The sequence below is a fragment of the Leucopleurus acutus genome (assembly GCF_964270905.1).
Source record: "Leucopleurus acutus genome assembly, chromosome: 6".
In the NCBI taxonomy this organism is placed as follows: Eukaryota; Metazoa; Chordata; class Mammalia; order Artiodactyla; family Delphinidae; genus Leucopleurus; species Leucopleurus acutus.
Genome location: NC_139149.1, coordinates 99253611 through 99269009, shown reverse-complemented (window position 1 = coordinate 99269009; position 15399 = coordinate 99253611). Strand labels below are relative to the sequence as shown.

General features: G+C 54.1%; 1 protein-coding gene across 4 annotated transcripts in view; it reads left to right on the top strand.

Moving 5' to 3' along the window:
• TNS1 (tensin 1) overlaps positions 1-15399 on the top strand; it is a 174042-nt gene that overhangs the window by 116363 nt on the left and 42280 nt on the right. For all 4 annotated transcript variants that reach the window (XM_082840656.1, XM_082840654.1, XM_082840653.1 and 1 more), the window contains one exon: positions 8551-10104. In XM_082840656.1, the coding sequence (XP_082696782.1) occupies positions 8551-10104 (1554 nt within the window). The remainder of the gene's footprint in view (positions 1-8550; positions 10105-15399) is intronic.

Sequence of the window (15399 nt, the reverse complement as noted above, 5' to 3'; positions counted from 1 at the left end):
GATAAGTGAAGCCCTGGGGACCCAGCTGGCTGAAATTACAGACAGAGTTTTATCCCACTGGCTTCCTACAAGCCAGAGTGAGGCAGAGCAAGCCGAGCTGAGAGGGGGAGAGAGAGAGAGAGAGGGAGAGAGAGAGAGAGAGAGAGGGAGAGAGAGAGAGAGAGCGCGAGCGCGAGCTCGAGCGTGCGCGTGAGCGAGAGGCAGAGGGAGGGAGTGGTGTGTGTGTGTGTGTGTGTGTGTGTGTGTGTGTGTGTGTGTGTGTGCGTGCTCCAGAGCCACGGGCAGGGCAGGCAGGCGGCACTGGCTCCTCCCACCTCTGACAGTCCGAGGGAGCCCAAGTAGGACACAGACAGCGCTGGGAGCTGCAGCCATGGACGGATTATTTGAAACTTGAGGCACAAGGAGCAGAGATCAGTTCAGCGCGCTTCTTTTCCTTCCCCTCGCTCCCTCTCTGTCCAGAGGGTAAGTGTCTGCCGGGCGGCTGTTTCTCCCGTGCGGCTCTCCGCTGGATCCGGGGAGAGGGTGGAGGGTGGCTTCTGGGCCTGGGGGCTGGGGGCTGCCGTGGACCTGGACTGGGTAAGGGCGTGGGTCTGCGTGGGGCTGTGGCCTCTGGCGTTGCCTTTGGAGGCAGATGGGGCTGACCTGGCCACCTCCTTCCTGGACTCGCTGCCCTGGAATGTGTAAGAGCCGCCGCCGCAGGTCTGAGGGGTTGCTGCGTCGGAGGGGGGCAGTGGATCTGAGCGGCCTCACCCTTTGGGGTAGTGGTTCATGGCGGGAGCGAATGGGATGGGCAGAGGGCATGTGGCAGAGGCATGGACTCGCCCCTGAAACATTCCTGTTTATTCAGGACAGCACCCGCACCCCCAGTTCTGTGGTCTGAACTTTGTGGCACCCTCGGGGCTGACCATTCCCCCACTGGCCTCCTGTGGGCTCCCATTCATGGCTTTCTCCCAACTTTGGCAGGGCTCTTGGCGGCTCGACTGTGCCCCTGGCCAGGAATCTCTGAGTGTCCAGGCGGGTGCCCTGGCCTGGCAAAGAAGGACGGCGGTTGTTGTGGGCTCAGGAGCTATTTTTACCATCCGGAGTGTGCCTGTGATATCTGCTGCCCGGATAGGCCGAGGGAGGGGACTGGGAGTGCCAGGCTCTGGTTATAGCGCCTGGCGTGGGAGCTGAAGTCCAGGCTGGAGTCAGGAGGCTGGTCTGCAAGTTCACGTTCACCCCACTGGCGTGGGCTGGCCCGTGACCGGGCCGGTCACTCACCCTCCAGGCCCTGGTCCCTTGGGTCTGAAAGAAAGGTCACCGTGAGGTTTTCTGTGCCTACTCCCCTCTCTCTGGAGGAATGCAAGTAAGATGGTATCTGTGTAAAGTGTGTGGGTCCTTCCTGAGGAGGCCCTGGGGACACATCTCTCATCATCACTTGACCCAGCTCCGTATCTTATATCGTGAGGTTCCTGGTCTGCAGCCACAGCTGCAGAGTGCCCCCGCCCCCCAGGCTCCTCCAGCGTCTTCACCTTGAAGCACCATTAGGGGGAAGAGCGCTGTACTTGAAGCAGGGAGGCGAGTCTGTAGCCCTCGAGCTGGGTGACCTCGGGGGGTTCCCGGAGCCTACGGAGCCTCATTGTCCTGTAAGATGAGGGGTGGGCAGTGGATTAACTGAGCCCTCAAGGCACGTCAGCTCCCCAAACCCCATGGCTTTTAAAAAGCTCTCACGGCTCAGCTGGTCCCGGGAGCCACGGGCAGGAGCCGCTGGTGGGAGGCGGCTCTGGTTTCCATTTCTGTTTGGATGGTGACTTTCTCCATCCGTCTGGGCCCTGGGCTTAGTGCCTCCCTCCTTCTTTCTTGCCTCGGCAGATTGGGTCCACAGAGGCAGATTTTGGGGTGACCCTGGTGAGGTCCCTTGTGAGCCACCTGTGTAAAGATTGACAGCAGCCCTGGGAAGAATCTTGATCTCTTCTCTCCAGTATCTGAAAATGCAGTGGCTTCCCTCTGAGTGCTGCTAAACGGGAAGAAAGACAGGTGTCTGCCACACCCGGACTCATCCGTCCCTGCCCACAGGGCCCCGTGCTTGTCAGTATGGCACCAGTGGACACTTCCCACTGTGAACCTGAGTCCCTGAGGTTGCACCTGCCACCTGCCCGCTTTGCCTCTCAGAGGCTGTGTCTCCTCTCTGTGGTTCTCCTGCAGAGACTCGGTCTTCAACCCCTAATTCTGAAGCTCTTCAGAGCCCCTGAGGAAGCCCTTTCCTATTTAGAGAAGTTCTAGAACTCTCTGTGAGCTGTGTTTCGAACAAAGGGCTGCCTCAGGCCCTGGCTGGCTGCGAGGGTTGCGCAGGGAGGTCAGCATGTGTGGAGTCCGGGACTGTCACAGATGGGCCACAGGAGGTCCCTGCTGCCGTTGCCTGGGCGTCTCAGGAGGACCCCCAGGCCATGCTCGAGCCATGGGGCTGAGGTTCCCCACAGCGCTCTCCATCCTCCACCCCTCCTCACACACCTCCCCTGGGTGTCCATCACCCCTCTGAAATTATGTACAAAATTTGTATCTGGGCATTCTGGGGGGCATTCTTCAGATACCGCGGGGGGTCCTCGGCTAGGAAAGCGAATGTCCCCTGGACTGGGCTAGAGCGTGGCTGAGGCGTCCTGTGGGGGATGCCATAGGGTGGGCTCTGGCTCGGCCAATTTACAAGGGCTTACGCGGGGCCCAGCCTGTGCCACCAACACCCGTCTTTCATGATATTCTGGCTGCGGTGTGTCTCTTCCCTTTGGGAGAAGCTCGAGGTCCACCTGGAGTCCCTGATTTTCCACTTCTCTGGGTGGCAGTGGGAGAACAGTATCTCAGAGGCTGACAGGACTGTATAAAGCTTTATTTAATGTTCTGCAAGAAGCCTGATGGAACACCTCACGCGTGCCAGGCCCTGCACTCTGTAGGGCCATGCTGTGTAGCTGTGTGAGCTGCGCGTTGAACTCCAAGAGGCACTGTTGACCTAGACCGCATTGTGAATGGTGCTCTCTGCGAACCAGGGACTGGAGGAGACAGAGAAAGAGGTCAAGGCCTTCCTCAAGGAACTTAGTGGGGAAGACAAACGTGGTCGACAGTAGTGTCTGTCCAGTGGGTGACCAGTGTTACAGTCATGGGAACAGCGCAGTGGGAACAGGAAAAAGGTTTATCTGAGTCTGGCGGACTGTAGGAAAGGGGTAAGGCCAGGGGAGGCTTCCCAGAGAGGTTCGCAGTGAGCCTGAAGGAGGAGGAAGAGGTTTGCCAGGGAGGTTGGGAGTTGCGGGAGCAGGGTGGGGAAGGGCCTTTCAGGAGCGGGAACAGCGTGTGCGAGGCACAGGGTGCGAAAGAGCATATGAATAGTGTGAGTAGCGTGGGGCGTGTTTGGAGTATTGAGGACAGTGAAGGGGAGGCTTCAAAAGGCAGGTGGGGGCCAGATGATAAAAGGTCTGCATGGCCGGCAAGGGGAGAGGTTAGCGTGCCTGTGGATGTGCCAGGCCTAGCTCAAGGTGCTTAGCGCCTGAATCCTGTCACTCAGTAAACCTGCAAGTAAGCATCTGAATCTTCACCTGATGGGCTCGGAGGCCGGGCTCCGCGTGGTGAAGGAGGTTTAGTGGTTAACACAAGCTGAATTAGCCGTTAAGATGGGGGCCATCCTTCTGAGTGAGCTGGTGAGGGGGTGGGGCGGGAGGGGCCCTTCCGCTCTGCTTCCTCTCCAGAACTGCATCCCTCTGGCCTCCCTGGTACCCTTCCTCTGGCTTTCACACGTTGCTTCTCAGTAGCCGCCCCCACCCCCCCCAGCCTCAGCCCACCTCCCCACCCCGTGGCTGGGGAAGAGGTCGTGGCTAAAGGGATAACACACCCAGAACTTGCTCTCCTGGCTGCGTCCTGGCCAAGCTTCACTGTTTGTCAAAGCTCACCTACCTGCCCGACACACGTGGTTTTTGATGCCTCATTCCCACGTTTAAGGAGCCGAGAGTCCCTCCTGGCTTGCTGGGGCCCCCGTCTGCCTCTAAACCGCCTGTGTCCAGGATGGGCACTGTGCCTCTTCCTATTGGCACGGCATTGATTTTCCTCCACGTTGGTTGGTCATCACTGCTCCGGGTAATGTATTGTAATGAGCTGTTATTCTGCTGGACGCGGACCCAAAGGACTTTTTATCATGAAGGGCCCCATCTTGAAGACCTTAATAAATCATTCACTGTGCACAACAGGTCTGCTCTTGGACAGGGAGGGGTCTCTCGTCACTGAGTCACTTTCTTGCAGTCCACCAGGCTGGCACCCTTGACTTTCCCCGGTTGGCCTGTCTGTTCTGACACCTAAATAAGTGACATCTCCCCACTTGACATTAGTGAGAGAAGCGGAGGTCCTTAACCTCAGGGCTCAAAACGCTGACCACCTGGGTCAAGGTTTCTCAAGATGTTACCCAGAAGCCCCTGAGAGCTAGTTAAAATGCTGATTCTTGGCCCTACCCTAGATCTATGCGTGAAAATCTTTGGAGATGGGGCCCTGGAATCTACATTTTTTTTAACAATCCCCGGAGGAGATTCTTATGAACATCAAAATTAGACAGCAACTGCCCAGACCCTTTATCACTTTAGCATCCCATGTTTATTTCTTGTGTTCCTTTTGAAGTGTGTGGGATGGACACATCTTTCCTTTCCTGCGTACTGGCCTGTGCTGTGCTTCCAGCTACACCCGAACTTCCGCAGTTCACTGGAGGGAGCCTAGGGGGTAGGGAGTAGAGAGTAGGTCCACGTCCAAGTCAGCTGGGGCTTTTCCTCAGAGCTTTCCAGAAGCATGACACGCACATCTGGATTACGGCCGCCGTGGAATAAGGGCCCCTTGCTGCAATCCAGCTCAGCGTTGAGGGTGGAGTCCAGGGCTTGGAGCAGCTGCTGGGAAGAGCCAGGCATTATCAGACAAAGCAAGCAGGGCCTTGAAGAGACTTCTCCACTTCCCTAGAGAAATGGGCAGGATGTCCAGGCTGGCCCGGGTTGGGGGCCTGGGAGCTCAGCCCCCTGGGCTGCCTATACCTTGTGTTTCCCCTTCTCAGCACCTACAGCTCCACCCAGGCAGGTCCCTCCCTCTCTCCCCTGCTCCCTCCCACTGGGTGTCCAACTCCCTCTCATCTGAGATGTTTTTACCTGAACTGGCTGGGCCCATAGAGGCTGCTGGGACTTCAACATGGATCTGGTGGCCCCTTAAGAGCCTTGAAGCCATCTCCCCTCACCTCTCGAAGTCCCCTCTCCTCCTCCCCCACTCTGTTTCACTCCTCTTTGTTCTGCCCGCCTCTCTCTTTTGCCCTTCCTGCCTTAATAGATTGAAACCGACATGGTGTTGCGGCTTCTTGCGGTCCTGGTAAATAGCTCTTAATGTGGACGTGGTTGATGGGGAGAAGGGGATGACAAGCGTGTTGTATGGCGTGAGGGATGTGGGCTCTTTCCTTCACTCCTGATGGGAACAGCAGGTGTTCGTGCCCCTCAGGTGCACTGGGATTTCAGCAGAGCCCTCACGGGGGCTGACAGACCTAGGAGGGGCCTGGGTGTCCTCAGTTTCTCCTCTTGATTTGAAAAGGAAGATGACCCAGTGCAGGTGTAGCACAGCCTGGAGTGTGCTGCCAGCACTGGGCATCAGGAGCAGCCGGCCCCTTCTCTGAGATCAGGAACAGACATTTCCACTTGTACTTGGCAAATGGGATTCGATTAAACAGTTTACACTTCTTCCATTTTCTTACCAAGCCGTAGTTGCCTGGCAGTTTTCATCCTGATGTTGTTCCTGTGAACAGTAGCCCATGTCGGGGTAAATGACGTCGTGGCAGAATAAATTTAATATTGGCATTTTCAAAGTCAGTGAAGAGTAAGGCGTGGCCCAGAGGGCCAAGATATCAGGTAGTGGTAATCAGTGTGAATTCTCCCTCCCTGTCTTGGAAGATTTTTTTTGGGGTTTTTTTTTTTTTTGCGGTACGCGGGCCTCTCACTGCTGTGGCCTCTCCCGTTGTGGAGCACAGGCTCCAGACGCGCAGGCTCAGCGGCCATGGCTCACGGGCCCAGCCGCTCCGCGGCACGTGGGATCTTCCAGGACTGGGGCACGAACCCGTGTCCCCTGCATCGGCAGGCGGACTCTCAACCACTGCGCCACCAGGGAAGCCCGGAAGATGCTTTCTTGTCTCTCTTGCCAACAGCTTTTCTTTTGTCAACCCTAGTGAGATGCTGGGGTGGGTTTGCTTTCTCCTAGGAAGGAATGCTCTCAGGTCTGCTCTGCCTTTTGCACCCAGTGGTTCTCATTGCCTTCTGAGTATAAATGGGAGGGCGTTGGACACTCCACCCTTGGCTTTGCTCCTCCCCGCTGCTTCCCGGCCTATGTGCGCATGGACCTGGGAGATGAGGGGCTTCAGGGGATGGAGGAGATCCCAGGCCCAGGAGAAATACTCTGTCATCTCACTGTGTGGGCTGGAGAGTAGGGCCAGGGCCTAGGAATGGGCCAGCAGCTTTCTGGGTACAGTGAGAAGGAAAGACAGCTCTTCGGACTGCCACTAAATGGTGTGAGGGGCCCATCTTCACGGGAACCACCCTCCAAAATCTGAGTGGATGAGAGCCTTCTGTCTGCAATACTTTTCTCCTCTGGAAACAGCCAGCCAGAGTCTCTTTTGTGTGTGTAGAACATGGAGCCCGGTTCTTTGGAAGGACACAGCATGAGGGGCAGCTTCTCATCTACATTTCGGCCCCTTTAGGGATGATGATGCCATGTGAGTTGGGAGAGGCAGCATGTATCTAACTGCATCTTAGTAGCCTTTTGGGGTCCCGGAACAAGGGGCAGGTTTTCGGAGGATCAGACCTTTCTCAGCCAAAACCCTTTTCCAGTTCAGACCGGCGCCATCGCTGTGAGCCCTGGGCTGCGGCAACACTCTGGCCCAGTGTCACTTGGGGCCTGCTGCTGGCTGAGACCCCAAAGCCCCAGGGAAAACTGGGGGCAGAGAGATGGTTCTGGAGGGTTAAGTGAATGGGCAGAGCCTCCAGCCCCCAGGGGGTGCGTGTGGACGATGTGCCTCGTCGGGCATGTCGGTGCTAGTGCTGGGGTGACGTCACTTGGTTGGCCTGTGGTTTGTTGTGTGTGTGTGTTGATCAGGATGTTCCTGTTTTGCGGTTGTCTGATCACTTGTTTTTGGCCGTGGACTTCTGGATGAGTGTTTATTTTTAGAGGCTGCCACTTCTGGCCTGAGGGCTGATCCTTGGGCATGGTAGGAGCTTGTATTTTCTGAAATGTTTGTGGCTTTAAATTTCAGTATTTATTTTGGGGTATTGGTATTTTCTATGTGTTTATTCTGTGGGTGCGTGTGTGTGTGATATGACAGTGCAGAATAATAAAAAATTGTGTGGTCTGTGAAGTTCTGCTTTAGCTTTGATTTTAATTTAGGTTTTTAAAACATTTTAAATTAGTTCTGATTTAAAATCCCAGCTTTACCAAGTACTATGTGTCTGCAAATAAATGGTTTCACGTCTCAGTTTCTCTGTCTTTAAAATAGGCATAACAACCCTGACTCACAGGATTAGAAATAACGTATGTGTAAACGTAGCGAAGTGTTCCCTGAATGTTAGCTGTTAACATTAGTATTTGTGTATTTGTATCCACACCTGCTCTTTCTGACCGCGGGGCTGGGGCTGTCTGGTGTACTCCGTGAGTGCATGCACCTGGGTGTTTTTGATTTGGGTGATTTCTGGTGGGAGTGTGTGTCTCTGGATGTCTTTTGGTTTTCTGTGTGTGAGTGTGTGTGTGATTGTTGGTGTCTGGGCTGGAGTTTGGGAGGGGGCTTTTTTCTTGCCAGTTGGGGCCTGCCTTGGAGGGGGAGGAAGGGAGGGGTGTGTGTGTGTGTGTCAAGGCTGGAAGCTGGACTGCTGACTGTACAGGGTGTGAAATCACTGAGTTCCTCTGGGCAGGGAAGTTCTTCGTTCCTGAGTCAGCCCTTTGGCCTCTAGCCACCCAGCGCTCACTTTTTCCTTTCAGAGAAAGTATTGCTTACGGGGTCCCCAGAGCATCTCAGACAAAATGGCACAGGGGGCACCTCTCCTGCTGAAAACCTCTACTTTTGTGTCCTCAACCCCTAAGATGCTCCCTCCACCCTTGGCCCCTGAAGCTCCTTTCCAGAACCTCCACGGGCCCTGGCATTCAGAGGGAAACTCTGTCCTCTTTAACACCGGGCCTGCCGCCTTTGCTGGACCCCATCTCAGCCCAACACCCCAGGTCCTTGGGAAACGAGCGCAGTGCCACATCCAGGCTTTGGACCGGGGCATCTTGCCCCCAGGACCCCGGCCCAACCCTGGACTCCACTGCCTGGCCCTGACCCTGGGTGCAGGGCAGGGCTCTGCTCAGAAGCTCGGGGAAAGAGTCCTTTTGTCCTTTTGCCCTCTGCCACCTTGGCTCTATCTCGGGGTGCTGAGAGGATTCCCTTTGGGGATCCAGGGAAGGGAAGCTTTCAGCTGCTTTCCTCGGGAGAATAGCAGATGTCCCGCCTCCCACTGACATCTGCTGTCTGTCTCCCCTCTGGTCCCTCTCTTGTAGAGGTTGTGGGCCACACGCAGGGACCCCTGGACGGGAGCCTGTACGCCAAGGTGAAGAAGAAGGACTCCCTGCACGGCAGCACCGGGGCCGTCAACGCCACGCGGCCCACTCTGTCGGCTACCCCCAACCACGTGGAGCACACCCTCTCCGTGAGCAGCGACTCGGGCAACTCCACAGCCTCCACCAAGACAGACAAGACCGATGAGCCTGCCCCCGGCCCCTCCAGCGCCCCTGCTTCCCTGAGTCCCGAGGAGAAGCGTGAGCTGGACCGCCTGCTCAGTGGCTTTGGCTTGGAGCGAGAGAAGCAAGGCACCATGTACCACACGCAGCATCTCCGGTCCCGCCTGGCGGGGGGCCCTGCTGCGCCCTCCTCCGGCCGCCATGTCGTCCCGGCCCAGGTTCACGTCAATGGCAGGGCCTTGGCATCTGAGCGGGAGACAGACATCCTGGATGATGAGCTGCCCAACCAGGATGGGCACAGCGTGGGCAGCATGGGCACACTGTCCTCCCTGGATGGGGTCACTAACACCAGTGAGGGGGGCTACCCGGAGGCCCTGTCTCCACTGACCAACGGTCTGGACAAGCCCTACCCAGTGGAACCTATAGTCAATGGCGGGGGATACCCCTATGAGTCTGCCAGCCGGGCAGTGCCTGCCCAAGCTGGCCACCCTGCCCCCATGCGACCCTCCTACTCTGGACAGGAGAGTTTAGCTGGCTACCAGCGGGAGGGGCCCCACCCAGCCTGGCCACAGTCAATGACCACCTCCCACTATGGCCATGACCCCAGCGGTATGTTCCGCTCTCAGTCCTTTCCGGAAACCAAGCCCCAGCTGCCCCCAGCTCCAGCCCGGGGCGGGAGCAGCCGGGAGGCTGTGCAGAGGGGCCTGAATTCCTGGCAGCCTCAGCCACCTCCTCGCCAGCAGGAAAGAGCCCACTTGGAGAGCCTCGGGCTCAGCAGGCCCAGTCCCCAGCCATTGGCAGAGCCCCCCATGCCTGGCCTTCCCGAGTTCCCGCGGGCGGCCTCCCAGCAGGAGATCGAGCAGTCCATCGAAGCCCTCAATATGCTGATGCTGGACCTGGAGCCAGCCACGGCGGCCGCCCCACTGCACAAGTCCCAGAGTGTCCCCGGGGCCTGGCCCGGCGCTTCCCCGCTCTCCTCCCAGCCCCTCTCTGGCTCTTCCTCCCAGTCCCATCCACTGACCCAGTCCAGATCTGGCTACATCCCCAGTGGACATTCCTTGGGCACCCCTGAGCCTGCTCCCCGGGCCTCCCTGGAGTCTGTCCCTCCTGGCAGGCCTTACTCACCTTATGATTATCAGCCGTGTCTAACGGGGCCCAACCAGAGTTACCGTCCAAAGAGCCCAGCTGCCTCCTCCTCGTCTGCCTTCCTTCCAAACACCCAGAGCTCTCTGGGGCCTCAGCTGCCCCCAGTCTCTCTCCCTGGCCTCACCACTCAGCCTCAGCTTCCACCGAAGGAGGTGACTTCAGACCCATCCCGAACCCCAGAGGAGGAGCCATTGAACCTGGAGGGGCTTGTGGCCCACCGGGTAGCAGGTAAGAGCCTCAGGGGCCATGAGTTCTGGGTATCCCCTCCTTATTCCCTCCACACCTTCCCTCTCTGGTCGTGGCTGGTTTTGCTGGAGCGAGGTGCAGGCCCAGCCATCACGCTGGGTGCGTGTGCTGCTTTGGCCTGGGGAAGAGGCTGTCAGGAGCCCACATGACAGCCATCCCTTCCGGCATTCGTTGCCTGTTAGGCTCCAAGCCAGGCACTGAGGTTCAAAGATCAGGAATTTTTGGTCTAGTGAGGGAGCAGGTACACAGACAGATAATTCTAACAGAGAGCAATGTGTGCTACAACAGAAGTGGGGAACAAAGCCCCAGAGCCTGGGAAAGCAAGGTTTCCCACCTAGGGCAATCAGGGAAAGCTTCCTGGAGGTGGTGACTCCAGGGCTGGAGTACAAATTTGCTAGGCAGAGAGGAGATGCTCTCTGCAGCTGCCTGCAGTGGAGAAGGCCTGGAGAAGGTTGGAGGGAGGGCTCTGTGGACTCCAGTTCCCTTTTGAGCCCTCCCAGAGGCACAGCAATGCCTGAGAGGGTGTCCTGAAGCCCTTGAGCTCCATCTGAGTGTTCAACCCTGGTGTGTCCTTTCAGGATATTTCTCCGTTTCTGGGGAGGCCAAGGTCCATCTTCTTGTTCAGCTGTCCTGCTAGTCCTTGCTTTAGGACCAGCTCTGTATGGGAAGCGGGCACTGAGAAACAGAGCCCTATTTCCTATCAGAGAATGGACTTATTCTCCAGAGAGAGGAGACAGAGTGGGGCAATCAGATGAGCTTACTGGGGAGATAAAGGCAAGAAATGGCAGAGTGTCCAGGGCCATGTTGGGAGGGGCAGGAAGGGCTCCCTTCCTTCCCTCTGGCCTAAGCCTGTGACCATTCCATGGGGGCAGCCAAACTGAGCGGGAAATCCTATGAGTTGGTTTTATTGTGAAGGTGAAGCCCAGACCAGGTGGACCAGAGCCTGGGGCGAGGGGACCTTGTGCCAAGCCCCTCAGCTGACAGGGTGGTGGGTAGTCAGGGAGCAGAAGGGGAGCCTGGGCAGCTGACTCTGCCTTCTGTCCCTTTTCCTAAATTTAGGGGAAGCTGAGTCACCATGCCAGCTACAGGGAGGAAGGGAGATGCCGTCCCTGAGGATGGATGGTGGGTTTAGGGAAGTAGCTGGGGCCAGGCCAGTTGGCTGTTGGGTTTGAGTCCAGGACCTGGTGTGGCGGCATGGACTCCCTGCTCCTGTATTTCAGAGCAGAGCACAGCCCCCAGTTCAACTGTTGGTAACTTGAAATTGGCCATAATGGCAGTATTCACACTATGGAAATTGGCAATCAAGGACTTCCCCTGCCCTGGTAGCATCACATCATTGTCTTTACCCAAGAGTCAAAATGTAAGATGAGTAGCTCTATAACCCGAGGGGTGAAATGCTCCATGGGGGTCCCCGTGGGGCTGGTGTCTTCTACTTTTGTCTACATCTGGGCCCATGAGATAAGGAGTACCTGGCTTGTCAGCAGAAACCATTTTCCTCCTGGTTTTGTTGAAGGGAGAGGAATAGGCCCTCTCAATATTTTACAGAGTTGGGGTGGTGAGGAATAGTGACGCTCTAGTCTAATAATGGGCAGGATCCAAGGGGCTTTTCTCTGGGGCAGCAGGATGAGTTTCCTCCTTTTCACAGAACCCTCTGTATAGCTCTCCCAGAGCTTGCTCAGAAGGAAGCCATACTTTAATGGCCCTAGAAGGATGTCCATCTTGTAGTGGCTTTCACCTCATCCTTTTCTCTCCTACCAGTTTCTGAGGTCTTGCCTCTCAACCTCCATATCCTGTAGCTGCTCAGGTTTTGGCTGCCAAGAAGTCCTATGGAGGGAGGGATATTGTTGGCACAGTACCTGTGTCCTCCAACCCTGCTGTCATCTCCTCCACCAACTGTGAGTGACTCAGTCAGGAGAAGGGATAAGAGCTGTAGAGGGGACAGTTATATTTGGTCTCCAGGGCTACAAAGGACCTCTTGGGTCCATGCCCTGTCACGAACAGTATTTCTTATGTCAGCAGGTCCTGCTTGCACAACTTCTTCAGTAGCCCTATCCGCAGTGCTTGTGTAGATAGAGATGCACCGGCAGGATTAATTTGTAGAACAGTCTAGGAGCCAAGGGATAGACTTTCAGCACTGCCTTTTTCTTCTCATTTTACATTCTTCTGCAAGAAGCTGGAATGTAAGCTTCAACATGAGTAACCTCAGATCCGAGGGAGAACCTCTATATGGTCATCAGTATGATCTGGTTTCTCCTGGCCTTTCTCCCTCAAGTCTGCTCTTTTTCCTTGGCTGTCAACTGAGGCTGTTATACCTCAGTTCTAGGTCCTTGGTTCATCCCACTTTGATCCAACTACTCCTTACGTCTTATTTCAGCTTAGCGCTCAGAGTATATAGGGTTAGTTTTCTTAACTTGACAAAGGGTAGGTACTGTAGCACATGTCACACTTTCTTGTGAAACATTAGAATTAGAAGCATTCCCATTACACCAGGGACAAAATAAAGATGCCTGTTATCACCACTATCATTTAACATTGTACTGGATATCCCAGCCAGTGCAATAAGACAAGAAAAGGAAATAAGAGTCATAGTTGTTGAGTCCAATCAAGTTATCTTATGATCCTGATTCTGTGACTGTACTGATCTCAGGTGTCTCTAGAGGTAGAGATTTCAATGCATATTGGAAATCAGAAGTTGATCTTATCCTTAAGGAGTCTAGAGTTTAGAAAGGGGAAAAAGAACTGGAACTTTAAAATGAAGTTATTTGTAATAAGAGAGGTATGAAGAAGGTTCTGTGGGAATGAAGAAAAAGGGAAGCTCAGTATCAGCTGGAGAGATTGGCGAGGCTCTTTGTTGAGTGTGGCTTTTACAGAGCCTTGGAAGATGGGTAGGACTTTGAAAATGGGTGAGGTCGTTGGAGAGAGAGGGCTCATAATGAAGATAGGAAAACTTAAGGCATGTTTGAAGAATAGAGTGGATTGAGAGCATATAGGCTGTGTGAGAGAGAGTCAAGAAAGGTAGCCTGGGTTCTGCGTCTGTTTGGTTGTAATACCAGACTAAGGAGCCTGAATCTTACCTAGTGGCAGTGTAGGAAGCCATTACTGTGTTTAGGAGAGGATGCCATGATCAGGGCTGTAGTTTAGGAAGATGTATCTGGTGGGTCTGGGCAGAAAGGATACAAAAAGGGAGAGACTTTGAGCTGGGAGATGCTAGGAGCTTATTAGCTAACCTAGGTGATGGGGGCTGAGTTAGGGTGCTGACCATGGAAATGAAAAAGAAGAGATGGGTGCCAAGGATGCTGTGGTGGGATGAGAACTGATGCATTTACAAGTTGATTGGATGTGGTAGGTGAAGAAGAGGAAGACATCAAAGATAATTCTGAGGCTCCATGAATAGAAACAGAATGATGGTTCCATTAATAAGCCAGAAGTTAGCAGGAGGAGCAGGTCTGATGTAAGATGAAGACCTCAGTGTTAGATATGTTGAATTTGAGGGACAGTGGAGCCTCCAGGTAGAGATGTATGGAAGGCAATCAGACATCCGGAATTGGAGCTCAAAAGAGTGGAAAGAGCTATAGATTTGGGAGTCATTCTCACAAAGGTAAAGGTTAAAGCTTTGGGCATGGATGAGATCTCGATATGTCAGAGGGCATGGAGAGAAAAGAACTTAGAATGAAATGGCCACGAGGGAATGGAGGTCATACGGGGGACCAAGAACAAATGTTCAGGACAGAGAGAGGACACTAGGACAGCCGGTCATCACAGAAGTCAGAATAGTAAAGGGTTTCCAGGAGGAGGGGTGGGAGGTTAGCAATATCACTGTGGAGAGAGCATGACGAGAAGGACTCAGGAAACTTCACTGGGCTTTTGCCAATTAGGCGGCCCCAGTGATTTTCAAAGGCATATTTTCAATAGAGTGGTGGTGACAGAAACCAGACAGGGATTGAGGAGTGAGAGATGAGAGGGTGCAGACAGCATATCAACCACTCTTTTGAGTGGCTTTGTGATAAGAGGGAAGAGGGTGGTAGCTAAAGAGGGTAGCAAGATACTGAGAACTTCTTTCTGTGAATATAGGAGCCATGAGAATGTTTTTAGAGGGGGAGGAGAGAGAGGTTGAATATGGAGGGAAGAGGGAGAAGAAAAAGATAGAAGAGAAAGAAATTGATAGACTAGGTCTCTAAGGAGGTAAGGGGAGTTAGGCTTAGGAACCCAGGTGGATAATTTAGGCTCAACCAGGAGGTGAGGTACCTCTTCATGAAATAAGAATAGAGGATGGATACAGAAATAGGGAGATATTGGTGTCAAGCCTTGGGAGCTTGAATTGAGAACCCAATTTTTATATTTCATCATGGAAATAGGAGTTGAGATCAAGGCCCATTCCATCATTCATTCAATGTGTGCTCTTAATCCATGCTACATGCTAGCCTAGGTTCTGGAAAAATGGTGGTAAACAAAAGAGATAAAGATCCTTTTTTTAAGAGGTGGAAATGGACAATAAACAAATATACATATAATATGTCAGATGGGTGATAAGTACCATAGAGATAAAATAAAGCAGTGAAATGCCAATGAGGGGTGAAGGGTTGGGGGGGGTGGTAGGATGTTCAGGGAAAAGACTTCCCTGGGCAGGGAGGGAATGTGCCAGATGGAATAGCAAGTGCAAAGGTCCTGAGGCGGGAGTGTGCCTGATATGGGGAAAGTAGGGGGCCCGAAATCAGAGAGGGAATGAGCATGGGGACCAGCTTTCTGTGGGCCTTGTAGGTGATCAAAGACCTCTGGCTTGTACTCTGCATGGTGTGAGAAGCCTTAGGAAGGATTCAGGCAGAGGAGTGACTTCACCTGACTTGCTCTAAACACATCAGTGTGGCCAGGATGGAAGGAGGGAGACCAGTTAGGAGGCTGGTGGTTTTGATCAGGATGGTATCTGGAGATGGCGAGACACACTCAGATTGTAGACGTATTTTGGAGGTGTTGCCATCGAGATTTACAGAGAGACTAGACATGGGATGTGAGAGAAGGAAAAGTCAAGGTTTCTGGCCTGAGCACCTAAAGGATGGAGTTGCTCTTTATTGAGATGGAGAAGAATGTGGGAAGAGCAGGCTTAGAGGGGATATCAGAAGTGTGAGTTTGGCCACATTAGATTTGAGGTGCTCATGAAATGTCCAAGACAGTTGGATGTATGAGTCGGGAGTTTATGAGGGAGAGATTGGAGCTTAGAAATGTGGGAGTTGTCAGTATATGATGTCATGTGAAGTAAGGCACTGCATGATATCGCCTAGG